Genomic DNA, 18,045 nt, shown 5'->3' with positions numbered 1-18,045 from the left:
CTCTCCTTTCCCTTTCCCTTCCTCTCAAATAAAAAGCCACTTGGTGCGACCTTCTAATAAAACTGTCTTCATATTGAATTAATTAAACGTCGGGGCTGTTTTGTCTTATCAGTGGGGACTTTAGTAGGATTGACGATTACTTTTTCTATCAATGGCCATATTAATACAAGGACAATTAAATGTGTGTTGCTCATTTCGTTTTGTCTGTTAACTAATAAATGTGCATTCAGTAAAAAAAAAAAATGGCTCAGAACCTGTTTCAATAAATGCACGTGAAAATACCCTTTATGTACCGGGGAAATATAGCCAGTAGACACTGTTCCCTGACACACGTTTCTGTCTTTCTTCGATTTTATTTTACGGCCATGTCAACTTTGCTCTCGAAATGCTTCAGGCAAGGTTTTCCAAGCCGAGAAGGCAAATAAAAACATACATCTTTACTCGGATATAAAGAAAATCCCTTTTGTCCACCATAGCACTTTCTTCTAGGGGGGAGATCTCAATCGTTTGTGCTTTTCCCATTAAAATTCATCACTGAAGGCCCCCCTTTTCCTCTCTCACAGGACAGACAGAGAGTCCCCCGAGAGCTCCACTTTCGCCATTACTGTCAAGTACCCTTGACTCCTTTCTTTTTGCCCTTTTATCTACAACAACTAATTCGAGTTCCTTTGCCCTTTTCACTTTTAGACGACGTGAGTGCCTCTCTCGTAAAGCCCTTTCACTTTTCAGAGGAGGAATCAGGGACCAGGCCGTTTTCTGAGGGCCCGTCTCCAGGAAATTGAGGGGTTAGTGTCAAAACGAAAACTCCTCACTTCAAATTATTTTGCAGGGCTCCCGTTTTGAACCTATTAATGGACGTATGGCGAATAACTTACCCTTTTGACAGCTGCATCATGGACGAGGTTGAGATGTTTCGATAATATTATCAGAGAGCACAGAGGGAAAATCAATAGCCTGACATGAAATATGACTGCGAACATCCCAATTACAGCCTGTTTAGAGGGAATTAATGAGGCAGATCTTAGATACTGATATTGTTCTGTCTTGAGGGCTGAGCTGCCTCATTTTCTCGCTGTCACTGAATGAGAGTGAGTGTTTTCTCTAAAATAACACAGGCTCGGATCTGGCTGCGATTGGATTGGGCCCGTGTTAATGGTTTTAGAAATAAAGAAAAACGATGTTCTCCCCTGTGTGTGTTAGTTTTAAAAGCTTGCAAATAGTTTTACATCGGGAGTAATTGCAATAATAGAAGTGGAAAGCAGTGAAGGCCCCAAGACATTTTTTTTTAGGCCGCCGGATGGCAAAGCCCAGTAATTCAGCACCATGGACAGCAGCTATCACTAAGAAATCCAACATCACAAGCGCTCTTCAGAAACCGAGCTTTTTCTTTTATTTTCAGTGAACAAAGTTGAAACGCTCTCATTCAATTTCTAGGAGAGCTGTGCATTTGTGAGATTTTTTTTTCTTTCAATAGTGATACTCATCGACTGAGACCTAAATTATATTCAATTACATTTGCATGCGCATTTTAAAGAAACAAAAATACCAAAATTCTGTAAACCTTTTTTTCCCTTCCAAGATGTAAACTTTTAGTTATACATTTAGATAGTTTTGTGCGTGCGTTGAAACGAATAAGCCAAACGAATCCGGATATTTCACTTGTGAAACGCCAATGTAACAGTACATAAATATATCATTGCTTTGAAAAAAAAAAAAAAAAAAAAAAAAAGAATAAAACAAAATTGGGGAAACGTGGAGATGCTGGATGCTTTTCGAACTTGAATGCCATCCCACTCTCAGTCAATCTCAAAAGTCTCTTTCTTTTTGCAATAAAAGGGATATTTGGTTTTGTTAGGAGCAGAAAAGTTTGTTGATAGTTTTTGGGAAGGTCATGGCACTGTCTTTGGGGGAGTCTTGGTGCTGCTGCAAGGCCGCCGTGCTCCTCTCAGTCTCCAGAATGGTGCCTTTGGTGGCCGTGGTCCAAGAGACGGTGGTGTTGGTCAGAGCCTGGTTCAAAGTGCTGTGCCTGAACAAGGGGTCGTGGAAAACCCCGTCCACCCAGTTTCTCAGGGTAGTGACCGGCGAGTCCTGCCTGTTGTCCAGGCCGGCCACGGGTGAGGTAGCGGCGGGGGACGGGGTGAGGGAGGAGGGCGGCGGCTGGCACCTCAGCATACAAGACGGGAACTCAGTCTGGTTCAGGGACGTGGCAGTCTGTGCCAAAGACCAGATCCGGGGTTTTCCATCTAATATCTGGTGCCCTTGTTGTTGCTGTTGTTGCTGTTGCTGCTGCTGTTGCGGATTATAACACGCCTTCGCCTGCTGTCTGCTGTCCTGCTGGAACTCATCCGGGCTTTTGAGACAACTTTTGCCCAAGTCCTGCTCCCCTCCGAGAGAAACGGGGATGGAGATTTTCAGAGACGTGTCCTTGATGAGGTGGTCGGCGGGGCAATCGGACGTCGTCGACATGTGTGTGTTCATGTGATATCGGTGCTTCAGCTCACACTCCGAGCTCTCCGACTCCAGCGTATCGAAATCGTCCAAGTCGCTCAGCTGCAGGTCCTTATCAGCCCGGCTTCGGTTCTCTGGGAAAAAAGGCAACGAGACAGCGAACATGTCAGTCGGAGACATCATGGCCTATAGTATGATACGTGATCGGACCCGATATGGCAGCCAGGAGAGGCCGCCTATACTAAAACATTACACCTGTAATTAAATTACATCTGCTCCATGTCATTAAAGCATTAATTTTTACCCTGGCACGAGTGATTAGCTGCAAATGCATAGGTCGGTTAGACAAACAAATATATTCAAAAGTCAATTATACTCTCTGAAACCCTTTTTCTTTTTCTATAAAATACTCCATATGCATTCCTTACATCCTCGTGATGAACACCATGAACCCATGTCAGTTTAAAAAGGTAGGCAACATGATTGTGTTGTTTAAAATGGTTAACGCTCCTCTCCCTCCTGTCAGTGAATGAGGCCCATTCTGTATTGCTCCATTTCTATAAACATTCAATCATTAAATCCTTTAGATTGTTCAAAGGCCTCAACAGGCAGGTGCGCACATAAAACATATATAATTGTTGATGTAACTGACAGGTAATAAAATTAGTATGCGTGCAGCACTACAATGCCAGTCTTTAAAGTGGATACACTGTAAAGTATACATTGCATAATGTAGCAATATGCTTGGTTTGTATTGCTAGACATAAAACAGGCCACTTTCCAAACAAGATCACGTTACTAACCATCATCATGATGCATAGTTTAATCTTAATAATGAGAGGAATAACATTAACAATCATAATATTAATAACAGCAGTACTCTCTCTGTGTACACTATATGGCATATCATATCAACAGTGATTGGAAAATATACGGCTGATAGGGTTTTATAAGGGCATTTGACACTTGGGGTAATTATAATGTTTAGTAGAAAAGCAAATACAATGGAAAAAGACCAAAATGATTGATCTCCATTCCATAATCAAATATTATTTTAAGTTAAATCTTAAGCACAAATTTGAGCTCTTTCAGCTTGGTAACGTCACCCTAATTTGAATATTACATGCAGAAAATATATCTCATTATTTTGTATGCATACGGTGTTGCAATGAAGCGTATACAGAAGCATAACCACGGTCACTGTTCTCGTACTTGTTCTCATTACTATCATTATCATCATCATCATCATCATCATCATCATCATCATCATCATTATCACCTCAGGTGTATTGCCGCCCAGATAATGACTGAAAAGACTGCTGCTTATACATATCTTATATTAGATACATATATTTCATACATATAATGATTTTAATCTCTTGTCCATCACAAAATTTTTAACTGAGGAACTTTTCCATGTCCAGAATGCAGTGAGGCCATCTGACGCTAATCGTTATAACACAATGTGGGATATCAAAGAAACAATGAGGGAAAATTTCTGATGTACACACATTTAACATACCCTTTCAAGTCTTCAGATGAAGTAATGTACTTCTGAATTTCAGTTCAGCAAAAAATTTTACAAGCAGGACTTAGTGGGATATTATGTTAGTATTATGGTAAAAGATATCAAATCACAGCGACTTAGCCAGTGGCTTTGCTCAAACACTTTATACAGTGCAATGAGGCATTATGATACTAACCATCCTCATTGTTCTCGCTTTTTATCTGCTCCTCCTGAGACCCATCCTCATCCTCGTCATATCTCTTCTCATCCGATCCTTTGTTTCTGGGTGGCCAGGTCATCTTGTTCTCCTTCTTCAGCCTCCTCCTGGCGTTGGCGAACCATGTGGAGACCTGCGTCAGGGTCATCTTGGTGATGATGGCCAGCATGATCTTCTCCCCTTTGGTTGGATACGGGTTCTTCCTGTGTTCTTGCAGCCAGGCCTTCAGCGTGCTGGTCGTCTCACGTGTGGCATTCTTCCGCCTCGTCCCACCATCCATGGACCCATATCTGTTAAGGAGTCAAACAACAAAGGTGTTATATGACAAGATGTTTGCTGCATGACATGGCTGATGTATGGCCTTGCCACAGGAAGCCAAGAGAAAATTCCTTTGGATCATCTTGAACTATTTCATAACATCTGCATGCTTTGTAAAACTCCTAACTATAACCTGATCTTTTTGTTACAGAACAAACAAAACCAGAGCCAGCATTGTGTCTGGATCTAAGGAAGTAAAACCAGACATCACAAGCCTATCTATCAGTGATGAGAGGATAATTTTGAACAGAGTTGGGAGAGGTTGGCACCCTGTTTTGTATGCACTGAAAATGTGTTGCCTCTCTTTTGTAACACAAAAGATTTTACAGGGGAAACCAAGGACAGGGAAATATTTAACTTCCTATTATCAGCCGAATATGATATAAATAAGTTGTTAATAAGTTGTGAAATGATGAGCCTTAAATGTGATAGGATAAATCCATACAATAGTGGCTTCAACAGCTTTAGTCCTGCTTGGACCATGTACAGTAAGTCCACACAGGTTGAAGTCAAGAATGACATGACTTCCCTCAAACCCCACCAACAATCCACAGCCCTTTCAACAGCTCCTACATTGGTATATAAGGTGAATCAATTATAATTGTTTCTTGAAAATATACAAAATTATTCTATATAGTAAAAATGTTTCTGTGCAGCAATACTGAGTGAATTATGCAATAATGAAGTCTCTTTTTTTCTCTCTTTTTTTAAACAGCGTGTTTACCTGTAAACAACAGTGTCTCGGTGCTTAATATGACCTTCTTGCAAAGCCTCTCTCAAATATCAGATATAGATGTACATTTAAAATGCACAGCGTTGATTTTCAGTTAACGGTGAGCTCAAAACCCTCTCAGGGGAGGCTTTTATGAGGCCTTTATTGCCCTGTATAGCTTAGTGCGGGTCAAGTACTGTGAGGGGAATCAAAAGGAGAGGAGTGCTGCACCTTTCCTTATCCCACGTTGTTCCTCCACAGATAAAATAGACTGTAAAATTGCTTTATTGAGTGTAATGATGGGCCCTCAGGTAAAAGAGGGGCTCAGACTCAGTAGTGTGGCTGTGGGCCTGAGTACCACAGATACTCTTCTACTCTGCCTTAGACTGATGATATCATCCACGTCTGCAGCTTTGAGCTGTATGTGCAGTTATTACAATTCCCATTGATGCCCACTAAGAACCAGTTTGACCCACTATGCTTTATATTGATTTTGTAACAGAAGCCAGCCCATGGGGTTTGAATGGTGTGAAGTCTCATTTACCAATAAAGACTACTCAATGTGATGCCTTGTTGATCAATTAAAACAGAACATGCTATAGATAGAAGAATTTTTCTTCACTGGCCCATGAAAAAAAACAAAAACAAAAACAAAACACTGCACTTCCATTAATGCTGATGGCTCCGTAATGTTGCTAGATGCTAGTTCCACTCATCTCCCAGAGGGTAAGGGCTATGCTAATTATTTTTAATATGATTTGGAGAGATCATCTGGGATCCTACATCTCTACAACATCTCATAACTGCATATACCTGGAATTCCATCTGATTACTGGGAAGACCTTGACATATGGCTAGCCTGCTCTTCAGGGCAATGCAGTCTCATGTTTTGCTGAAAGGGGCATGGGCTTCTTCAAGCACAACACTCCCAGCAAAAAAGAAATGGTCATGGGATGAAGGAGATCACCCTGTGTTGTTACACGGGTTGATCTCCTGGTTATCACACTGGTGTGATGAGAACAGCCTCGACCTCTCTGGGATGGCTGGATTGATTCTGTGTCAGGAAATACACACTGCACTGTAGTGCGCTGGACTTTGGCAGACTTGTTGTTTACCTGGATTTACCTATACGCTGCATATATGGCCTAATAGGCTTCCATACCCGCGTATGAGAGTGGATTCCTAGAAGCCATATTATAAATACAATATAACTGTAACTGAGAACATCACTTTTATTCTGTTCCACATCACAGTATAGATATTAGAGCTGATTTTTCAGCCACAAACAAAGACGTATGATGTTTACACTGATAATCAAGCTCCATAAAATTAAAATAATCAGCCTCAGATGGCTCTTGTAGAAAACCCACATACCTGTCATACTGATACTGTCCCAAGGTAGGATCATAGGGATAGTAGGCTGCTGCCTGGGTTATTCCCGCATGCGCAGAGGCTGTGGCATCTTTAGTATCAAATGTGCCCTGCAATCATACATGAAGACAAGCGCTTAAAGGAGCAACAAAATGGGAATCAATGTAGTGCTAAAGTAAGTCAAGTAATTTAGGCTATGAATAGGGATATTGCTAATTGTAACTAAAGGGATTTTGTTTTCAGTAACATTGTGCCAAATGAAACATGGAAAAACTACTCTAATAAACTGTTCAGGAGACATTTTATAGCCAGGCTTCAGTAAATCGCCTGGTTACATAAAAGTTAATTTGACTACTTAGGAATACATTAAAGAAAAATACATAAATTGAGATGAATTTTAGGTTTATGTTATGAGCTAGTTATCCTTGGTGCAGGATCCGGAGACCACAACAAGTTTAAGGGTTCCGGGGGGCAAAATGAGGAGTGATTTAATAGACACTCCACCAACCGAGGAATGTATAGAAATGGCTATTTTAATCATCACTGTCATCACTAACACCTCCCAAACACACACTGTTAACAGCTTTACATTTCAATACTAAATCCACAACAACAAAAATCAAATGGGGAGCCACAGGGCCTAATGTGTTTCATTTTGGGTCTGTGACATCAAAACATTTAAGAAGCTTTTTTAAAGATAGTCTACTCAGTTAAAAGGTTGTCACACAACAAAAATATTAGCCTCAGGTCATTTAATCCAGTATTGACTCTTAAAATCCTTTCCTCTTCAAACTGCTAAATGAAATTAATAGGGTGATACAATTTCTCTTGCTTCCAATGCAGATCAACTTGTCTCAATATCAAGTGGAATGGTCTGTCTTATTCTGCCTTGTGGATGTGATGTTGATCTGTCCTCAGAGCAATCCACAAACAAACAAATTTAACTGTACAAGAAGTGGGCTTATCTCACTGAATCTCATCCTATGGCAAAGTAACCTTCACTCTTGAATCTTAAACACTACAAAAGTAATTTTAAGTCTGATATGAGACTGAAAGGCGTGTGAAACGTGCAGTTTGCAGTGCAGTGCATAAAAAGAGGAGAGGATCGCCTGGCTGGAGTCTGAGCGCTGTGTGTCTCCATTAATCAATGACAAGAGGGATCAGATGAAAGGCTTACCAGCGAGTAGAAAGCCGAGGCATCCGTGCCGTATGTAACGTAATTCCCATAGCCTTGGCCGCCGGTGTAGGGGCTCCCGTACACTCCCAGAGCCGCGGCCGAGCTGAGCTCGTGCCTCGCCGTGGCCAGCAGCCGGCTCTCGTACACGGGGCAGTAGACGGGTGTCTGACCGGACGCCGCTACGCCGGAGTCCGCTATGGATCTGCCGGTGGACTCGCAGCAAGTGGTCAGAGAGTTGGTTGTCATCAGGAACTGGACGGAGAAAGCATATAATAATAATAATAATAAAAAGTTAGTGATGTGCTTGACGCCGCACAGCCGAGCAGTGTCATTTATTTACTGTCATGTTGACTCTGAAAATTCTTCTTTTTTTTAAACAGCTGAAAACATCTTCTAACTGGGTTGAGATTATTAGAATTGTTTGAATACAGTTTCACTTTTTTAAATCTAAAATCAAGTAACATAACCATCAAACGAGGCACAATAAATCAGACAGCAAAAACACAGTTGATTGAAGAAAGTTCTTGGAAAAACTTGATTTTGTGAAGTTAAATTAGCTCACCCTCCGTGGAGGATTTTTGTCCCCTTGTTTTAAGAAGTTTAAGATTTTAAGACTAATAATCGTAATTAAATAGAACTTGTAAAAATGTATGTCATTTGGAGTGATAAATCAAAATCCTGTGGATAAAGTGCGCGGCAAGGTTTTCATCAAAACGGTATCAGTTTTGATCCCAAGAAAACATCTCAGGACACGATGATGCCTTACAAACAAATATCACCAACATGTTTTCTCAACACCGCCAGTCGCACAGTAATAGCCACCCTAATGCCCAAATGATTTTTTATGGCTCAAAGCCAAAACAAAACAACAGCTGGGTTGTGGCGCAAACACACACAGCGTGTGCAGTACAAGTTGGCATGTGTGCGTTACAGCGCAGATAAACATATGGTTGACATTACAGAGGCTATTATCTTGCAGAAATCAGTGATCGGGAGGTCGGGGGTCTCGGTGGTTTCTGGTTACCCCTTCTTACCTTTTTTCTATCGCTGGAGCAACACAGGTAGTATCACTAGTCACTGGCAGTAACGCAATACCTTTCCGATACAAGCCCGAGAGGACACCGAGAAAGCCTCCCGCTTTCTTGGCCAAAGTGCGTAAAAGGATCAAGGGCTTAAATCGATGAGATAATCAATCGCCGCAATATCAAAACCAAAACAGCCAATTCACTCAACAAAGGCAGTTGCATGAACTTACTTGTGGAGCAGACGAATAGGGATATCCAAATTGTGGATATGACATGGTAGAGAGGTCCCCCAATATCCAGAAATAATGCGAGACTGAAGGTCTCCACTCTAACGCAGGCTGCGGCTCTGTTTGACTGTACCAATTGATTGGTAAGCACAGGCTCCTAGGATGCTTATAGGGCGAAGCAGAGTAGCATGTTTAATTTGTGTAAAATGCCCCCCACTCAAACGCCTTTCAAAGCAAAAAAATAAGAAAAGAAATAAAAGAACCTTAGCTCCCCCTTTTTTAATCTTTCACTTTTAAAAGTCTCTTATGAATACGCAAATAAATTAAGGGGGGAGGTAAATATAGGCTATCTTTGCCCAGAATAATCACTTTGTTGTCAGATACATATTTTTTGCCTTATAAAAAAGTAGTATAAAAGACGTCAGCAGCAGAGGCAGGTTGTTTTAAACGGCAGTGACTCTGACGTCAGAAGTTTCCCACTCTAAAAATGACCAGACTGTAACTTTAATATGCATTTTCTTTCCTAGGGATGACGGAAAAAAAAAATCCAATCCAACAAGAAAACCCGTGAGTGGGAAGCAGGAGCGGGAGTTCTTTTTAAGAGATTTAATCGAGACTAATTTGCAGTCTCAATCAATCAATTAGACCAATCAGTGTCTTAAATATGCAAACGTATTTATCAGTTTAAATACATTAGGCCTACAGTTAACCACAATTCCTCCATTCCTCTGCACTGATGTTAATCACATAGGGATCTAATTGATTTTAAATTAATTAGCAAAGGATGTTTCCACACTGAGCATGGACACAAATTATAGCCTACTATTGGAGACCAGCCATTTCCCAGAAATAATTCCACTTTTTCATTTTCCTGTTTTCATATTTCTTGCTTCCTTCCTTCCTTCCTTCCTTTCTTTTTTCTTTCTTTCTTTCGTTCTTTCTTTTGTAGGCTATTTTTGATCACCACCTACAATCATATTGGAACTAATAATCATCCTTTCATTTCGTGTATAGGCAACCTGCTGCACATGAAGCAATGACTCCCTGGTGGGGTTGTTATTATCCCCCCAAAACAGACATAAACAGGATTTAAACTTCGCACTTCCAAATATAAACTTGAACACTCATGAAACGGAACAGTGAGGGGGAACAGCATGAACAGTCATGAAACTTGATTCATTCATATATTTGTTTATTAGCCTACAATTTGAATTTCAATCTTTGAGAAAACTTGAATCTATCTATCTATCTATCTATCTATCTATCTATCTATCTATCTATCTATCTATCTATCTATCTATCTATCACCCAACCCACCCAACCCACCCAACCCCCCTCAGCAGTGTTTTGGTCAGGGAACATTGTAAACCTGCAGTGGCCAAACAGCCAGACAGCCTTGGCCATAAAGCCTCCTGTAACTGGCCCAAACGCTGGCACCGGTGTGCGCTGACTTGCTTGGAGAATCCCGGGTTGAGACATGTGGATAGCCCCGGGGGTCACTCCTCAAATTAATGATGATGTACTCCTCCTCCTCTCCTCCTCCTCCCACTCCTCCTCCTCCTCCTCCTCTCCAGCTGGATCTCTGCCTGCCGGTGACAGGTCGATTGAGAGTGATTGATGACTATCTAGGGGACCAGGGCCAACATAATAATATGATACCCGCACCTTGCAATAATTGCTTGCTTTCATTTACAGATGAAAGGAGAAATAAAGAGGTATAAAAGACAGAGGGGCTCGTGCTTCGATTAAGTAACTTTTTTTTCTCCTTTTTTGAGAGGGAGTGGTGGTGACGGCGGGAAGGTGTGTGTGGTGTGTGAATGTGGGGGTGTGAATGTGTTGTATATAAAATGTCTGTTCTCTCACTCATTTTGACAAATTGAATTATAGGGGGTTAGTACCTCGAAGCAAATGGCCGCATTAACGCTGTGAACAGGGTGGGAGGGGTGGGTCAAAAGGGATCAGCCAGTGCTTTTTAATTTGCATTAACTCTAATGCCACCTTAACATTAACAACCCGTCTGAACCGCTCAAGCATAGGCACACGGCTCTATTTTGTCTTATTAATTTGGTCCTTTCCCCCCTCTTTTTTTCCTTTCTTTTAATTCATTGGGGTTAATGTGACACGCAGTGCATTAAGGCAGGGCGGGACCCAATTTATCTTCGACATCACACGGACTGCAGGACGAAGTGTTGACGCATTGATTTGGGGATGGTGTGGGAGCGCACCTCACTTGCTCTCTCTCTCTCTCTCTCTCTCTCTCTCTCACACACACACACACACACACACACACACACCGAGAATGACTTTGACATGTGTGCACTTCTTCTTTCTCATATACATTTATTTTAACCCTGATTATAATTCCACAAAATGATGATCTAGGTTATTCACTTCTATCACGCTTGATCCCATTCCCTTTGCATGGACCTGCTCCAGTGTGTCAAGGTATAGCCCACAGTGGAAGGAGTCCAAAGTTTGATGGACACATGCACTAAGCTATACTGTCCACAACCGCTCCCCTCCCCTCCCTGTATACGTTTTCATTATCCACTGCGTTGGCTGGTGTTATCGGGAGCTTAAAATGAAATATTTAGACACACTAGTATATGCTTTTAGACGGAAAATGAAGGCGACGGCAGGAGTTCATGCTTGTTTAGCGTTTAAAGATTAAAAGAGAGGCTCTTTTTTTCTTGGACAGATGTAGGGAAGCAGGGATGCTCTCAGTTAAAAGTAGAGCAATGAGGGACACGATGAATCCCTATGACTATGAAATGAGAGGAGAGACTACAGTAGGCCTGTGTTTGCAGCCTGACTGCATTCTTTTTGAACGAAATGTAAATGATAATCAGTTATCAGACACTATCTAGATTAATGCGCGATGTGCAGATAATTTTGCTCCCCCAGATGAGGACGGATAGTGGTGTTCACTGGTCTGGTGTAGGAGCATCCATCATCATTCAATGAGCATCATAAATCAATTTCTTCACTGGAATTAACTGATGGGACAATTATCACTGTCCCGGGATTAAATTTTGCAGATATGAATATTGGCATAGATAGACAATGATGTCTCTTCATCTATGGGTAAATTTGTGATGGTCTTAAAATTGTGTTATTTAATAATTTATATGCATTTTTTATTTATCTTTTTTTTTTTGCAGTCACACTAGCTTCAGCCCACTGTAATTTGAATATTGTGTTTTGAAGTCAGCCTCTGCTAATTTGCATCTTGCTTCAAACTTAACTTATAAAAAAAAAAGTTCCCCAGAAACATTGTAATCATGAAGGTGTCACTTTCCTGATAATCTGTCGTTGATTAATGAGCCACAGGGAGGGGCGTTGTGTGTGTGTGTGTGTGTGTGAGAGAGAGAGAGAGAGAGAAAGAGAGAGAGAGAGAGAGAGAGAGAGAGAGAGAGAGAGAGAGAGAGAGAGAGAGAGAGAGAGAGAGAGAGAGAGGCTATTCCACCCTGAATCTGTGTCTCCTGAATTAAAGTGAGTTTGGCTATATCCAAAGCAAAACTCAACTTTTTAAACTCCGCACCAAAGTTCATTCTCTCAAGGCAGTGATTGGTGATGTGTACATGATCCTCATTCATTATCATACTGATGGGCATTCCTGGGTTTTGATGTAAAATGAATAACAATTTAGAAGCTACTTTGAGGATAACACATTTATCATACACTGATGATGGCATTTACGACATTAGTAATGCTGGAGCAGAATATTGTCAAAGGAGCTAGTTTTACAACTATGGCAGGTATAGTAGTTCCAGTTTGGGATAGTTTCCATTGCACTGCAGTTAAGTGGAGTGATAACATGTGTGAATGGAGTGAATTGAGTTTGAGTTTAATGACCACAGAACTATACCTTGGATGTACAAACTATTAGGGATGTGTTCCTGATTTTGTGTTGTTTGTCTCACAACTTACATGCTGCCTTTCATGTGTACATCTGTTTTGTGATTGGTATAAGAAATCCATAACAGATGATGGATTTATCTTGATTTATCTCATTGGTGTAGTTCATGCAAAGCAAAGTCTCTTAATATTGTACAGGATGGAAGAGTGAAGTCTAGCTGACCACTTCCATTGGATAGTTTTGGGACAGTATTAAACAGTCTAAAGTAAGGCTTGCAGTAGTTTAACGGTGCTGTTCTTTTCCTTCCCATTAGTCTGATCTTGTTCTGCCAAAATGCACCTTTGAAACTTCCTCCTCAGTGGACAGGACCTTACCTTCTTTAAGTGATCACAGAAAAAAATGTAACAATTCTATTTTAGGTTTTCAATTTATGTTCAGGATGAACTGGACAATGCTAAAGGCTGAGTGAGCACAGCAGCAGACAGACTGTCCTGATGGAGTCTGGTACAGTCATAGTGCTGATGTTGACTTCTGTTGTGTGCCAACTCCATAATGTGGGCTCACATCAGGTTAAAGAAAAACTCACAAGTTTACCTGAAAATGGATTCATCCCTGTTCTGACTTTAGCTTTCATCTATCTAGCTTTCTGTCTCAGTATGATCATTTCAAACTTTGTCTCTTTTTTTTTGACAAAAGTGTTTCTGTAAGTAAAGCCTCTCAAAGTTGCGTTTTTCATTTCCCAGAACCAGAAGTGATACTTCATCACATTTTAATGAAATTATATTGATTATCCACCAGAAAAATGCTGTTAATCCTTTTTTTGGCCTTTGAATCTTATTTTATTTATTTATTTATTTTACAAACAATACCCTTAATTTCACACTAGATTTTTGATACAAATAAATAAATAAATAAATGGTGGTAAATATTTTCTCTGCACATATTAGATTGATTCAGTATGTGCTCAGCATGTACTGTTATTTGTTGTTTTCTCAATAGTCTTTTGTCCTTAAATATTCCAAAACATAAAAACCACAAGTTCATGTTCATTCATGCATTTCATCGCAAACATAATGCAAAGCGACTTTAGAAAAAAAATGAGCCTATGCAGAGGTAACAAGTCAACAATGAGCCAGACAAAACAAAGACAGGAGAAAACAAAAATGAGCACAGGACACACAATAGCAAGGCCATAGCAGGCCTACCTAACCTATATAAGCTGCAGTATTGTCCATTCAGCACCACTACACTACTGGACTTAAACCCTCACTGCAAAATAACAAGTTCTCTGCATAACAGTTTTGCCAGTTGCTATGACAGGTTTTTGAGGCCCAATATCCCTGAGCTGCACACCAACCAGATTAAACCATACAATTCGAGTTCTAGTTTATTCTGTTCTATTCTATTCCACTCCATCCTCTGCTGTCATAATGTTCCGATGTCCTGTGCTCCAGCGTTTCATGCTCTGTTGTTTGAGAGTCAACAACGCAGAAACCCAAGCTGACCTCAATAGTTGAGGACAGTTGCACAGGCTGACTCGCTCTGTGACATGGAGCCCCGAGCTGCTCCCAGGCTCTCCAATAGCAACCATGTTTCCCTCTCCGCACTTATAGACAGAATGTCCAGGATTACATGCAGAGGTACAGACACACACACGCACGCATGCACACACACACACACACACACACACACACACACACACTGCTTATCCAGCAAAACATTAGCCTATATATTGTCTAGTCTAGTCTTGGAGTCCAAATGGAATATTGATCTCCAGCGATCTCCTCGATGTATTTCTTATTTCTTCTCTTGAGCGCACAATGATTTTTTTCCACTTCTTCTCTTTTGGCCCTAAAGCCCTAATGGTTTTTGCATGAGTCGGGTGGTAGCTTCCTTCAGGCGCTCACTATAAAAAAAAAGAAAGAAGAAGGAAGGTGACTTTTTTTTTCTAGGTGCTGAATGTATCTGAGCTGCTGCCAGGTGTAAATGCCGTCAACTGGTGTACTGTGTGTGCTACTGACTTCTCTGGATCTTTACCAGTGAAGGTGGCACTTAAAAATACTTCTGTGCACCGTGTTGTTCATTAAATTACCTTGGTCATCATGTGCTTTGGAGCTTCTGATATCTGGTAATTGGTTGACCCACATGAACACCACCAACATGGCATAAAATCTCCATCTTAACAAGTCATTTAGTCTAGATAAACCCACTTGTGTCCAATGTTATTCAACGTGATGCTGGAGTTTCCTTGAATCAGGTATCTTTTTCTTGATACTATTAGGCTAATCTGCCCTATTCTTCCTTGTTTGAACATATTTTTACTAGCTCCCAGAAGAAAAAAAAATCTTGAAATAAATGAAACTGCATTGGAAACAGGTGGGATTGTCTCACCCCACTGGAAGATCACTTCTTTTCACTTCTTTTTTCCCCAAACCATTTGTTAATATACAGATTTTTTTTTAACATGAAGTGTCAAATGAAGTAGAAAAATTTTGTCATGTGAATAAAAAAGTTGATTAAGACACACCTCTGTCAGTTCAGACAACTTTACGCTCAATTGAAACTTCATAATGTTATTATACCCTCGACATTTTGAAGCTCTCCTAGATCTGGTTTTAAGGTAAGCTTTTGGTACTTGAAGGTGCCAACTGTAGAATGTGCTTACCTTACAGTAACTTAAAAAGTGCAGTAGACACAGCAGATTATTATGTATGCATGGAAGACACAGTAAAGGTGGAAATCCAAATGCATCACAGAAATCATATGACATTAACACCCCACACGCCATAGTAGACCATTATCCTGCATGTATTATCCCAAGCAGGCTGCACATAGATGCCACTTACAGATCCCATCAAAGTGGACCTTCTCTTCCTTTAACAATAACATGATAATATGCTGCTCTGTCTGAGATGAGTCTGCCCCCCTCCTCCCCATCTCTCTTTCTCTCTCTCTTGGTCCTCCTCTCACTCTCGTCTCTCTCGCTGTGCCTCCTCTCCAGCCTCTCTAAGAGGTTTAACATGTCAAAGTTCTCTTGGCTCATCCATAATTGATCACCACGACGGGAGCATCTTCGCTGCACTTAGTTAACTAGCTATCTGCAGGTGTTCCCTTAGCAACTGGCCAGGGAGTGAAACACAGATGTATATAGACTCCCCGGCCCCAAAAATGTGAACCCGATGTGTCTTGTAAATCTCGGTGTTGGCCCCTTGTTCACCCGTTGTGTTCGTGGACTCAGTATGTATGTCTGCCGATTACATGAGCCAAACTATGGGCTAAAACAATTGAAAGTCTTGTAACCCGTAGCACGATCTTCTGTGGTCATCTCTGTGGATTACATGGCTAAGTGTTGGCTATTATCTCCTTACTGCGCTGTCAGAATGTGCAATCTATGTAACGGTGATGCTAACTCAAGTATTAAATTGTATTACATATTATTATAGCATATTGTTATAGTCTTAAAGTGTTGTTCTTTTTTGAGCAATGATTGGGCATTTTGTTTGGTCTGCTGTTCTCTCTGACCAAAAAGGCCTCAGATTTATTTACTTAATTACTGATTTATTCATTTATGATTGTCAGCTGACAGTGTTTCCCATGTAGATTGTAACCATAGCACTGGATTAAAACTACTAATTTCTCATTGTACAGTACAGCAAATTGAATAGGCCAAAGGCTATCTGCTACAGTGTGTAACTATTAAAATTACTACTGTCTTTACGATGCAGGTGTTGATACAAGTGTTGCTTGATCTTGTTCTGCAATGTGTAATATATGGCTACTGGGTAACAGTTTGAAGCCAAGCAAATGGGACATCTGACAATTATTATGATTGCCTTTAACTGTATTTTGCTGTTGATCTTTACAACCCACAATGATATCCACTTTGACTCTCTTCCAGATGTTGAGGCCCTCGCTTGCTGGAAACCGCATTGTAAATCTATTTTTTCTATGAATAATCACTTCAACACATCACAGTTGTATTTTCTGCACTTGGTTTGGACCCTGCATCTGTAATGTTTACAGATATGCAATGTATCAAGACAGTAGCTAAACCCGCATAATGTTCCTACCCATGCATGTTTACTTAGTTTGTTTTGTTGTACTTAGGAAGGCATCACAACATAGGTCCCTCAGGCCTTTGCTAGACTGAAATAATAATTTTTTTACCACCAACTTCTCCATAATAACTCTGGAGTTAATTTGTTATTTCTTTGTAATCACCTTTGAGCCTTCGCCAAAATTTAAAAGGTGATTTATTTTGGGATGTTGGTCTGCCTAGACATGCATTTTTTTTTTTTTTTTTTTTTTTTTTTTTTTTTGCTGTAAGTGAAAATGAAGAACAAAGCTAATACTTGCATGTGCTACAGCAAACCTTACACTAAGGGAACATTTGTATGTGCTAGACAGATTGTACATTTTCACAATGTATCTGATTATGATGCAGTTTTCTCCTCCCTGCTCATGTTTAGGAAAGGAAACGCATACAGGCTGGCCTGCCAAACAATGAGACTTGTCAATCACCTTTCTACCAGGCTGTGTCCAGGCTCATAAGTGTGTGTGTGTGTGTGTGTGTGTGTGTGTGTGTCTCCCACTGATGCTCCATCACCAGTGGCAGAGCCATCATGTCAGACAGTGGAGTGACACTGATCACAATGTGACACACACACACACACACACACACACACACACACACACACACACACACACACACACACACACACTTACACAGGGGCCAGGTGGCTTCTATATCTGTCGTGACGGGCCACAGACCAGACCAGCGACTCATCCGACACCTGCGACCACAGCTTGCCCAACCCTGCCCAGCCCCAGCCGTGTGCAGCCGCTTGTAGTTGCCGAATGCATTTTCAATATCAGAAATTTGCAAGTAACGTGTTTTAACATACAGCTGTTGGTTTGAGCTTGGGCTGGTGAAAGAAAAGTGTTTAAGGCTTAAAAGAGTCATTCTCAGGCTCAAGGGTATGCAGGTTTTCAGAATAAAGTGAAGTAAAGGATGACAGTAGCTCCTCATGTCATATTCATATTTTAATGTTAAATTCAAGATGCACTGTAGCACATGTTGGATACAGGTACTTGTGTACTTGACCGGACTGTAGCATTATGGAACAGCATGTCTATGTCTAAAAAAAAAAAAAAAAAAAAAAAATCCATCTAACAAAGTCCATC

The 18,045-nt window shown here is 40.7% G+C and overlaps 1 protein-coding gene across 1 annotated transcript; it reads right to left on the bottom strand.

Annotated features, from left to right (window-relative positions):
• Positions 1-1,367: 1,367 nt before the first annotated feature.
• irx4a (iroquois homeobox 4a) lies at positions 1,368-9,050 on the bottom strand. Its single transcript, XM_030072553.1, has 5 exons — positions 9,006-9,050; positions 7,751-8,002; positions 6,577-6,683; positions 4,152-4,462; positions 1,368-2,582 (listed from the first exon to the last, which is right to left on the bottom strand). Exons 1-5 carry the CDS (start codon positions 9,048-9,050, stop codon positions 1,852-1,854), a joined length of 1,446 nt encoding a protein of 481 aa, XP_029928413.1. The 3' UTR covers positions 1,368-1,851.
• Positions 9,051-18,045: the final 8,995 nt, after the last annotated feature.

The sequence above is a fragment of the Myripristis murdjan genome, chromosome 16 (assembly GCF_902150065.1).
Source record: "Myripristis murdjan chromosome 16, fMyrMur1.1, whole genome shotgun sequence".
Lineage (NCBI taxonomy): Eukaryota > Metazoa > Chordata > Actinopteri > Holocentriformes > Holocentridae > Myripristis > Myripristis murdjan.
Note: the sequence above shows the minus strand (reverse complement) of the source record. Positions and strands in the feature narration are given on the sequence as shown.

Coding starts and splice junctions, on each gene's coding strand:
- irx4a (XM_030072553.1), bottom strand. CDS start 9,050: ATGTCATATCCACAATTTGGATATCCCTATTCGTCTGCTCCACAA. Junction 4,463..6,576: donor GGACAGTATCAGTATGACAG/GTATGTGGGTTT, acceptor ACTCCTTAACAG/ATATGGGTCCATGGATGGTG. Junction 2,583..4,151: donor AAGCGAGAACAATGAGGATG/GTTAGTATCATA, acceptor CTTTTTTCCCAG/AGAACCGAAGCCGGGCTGAT.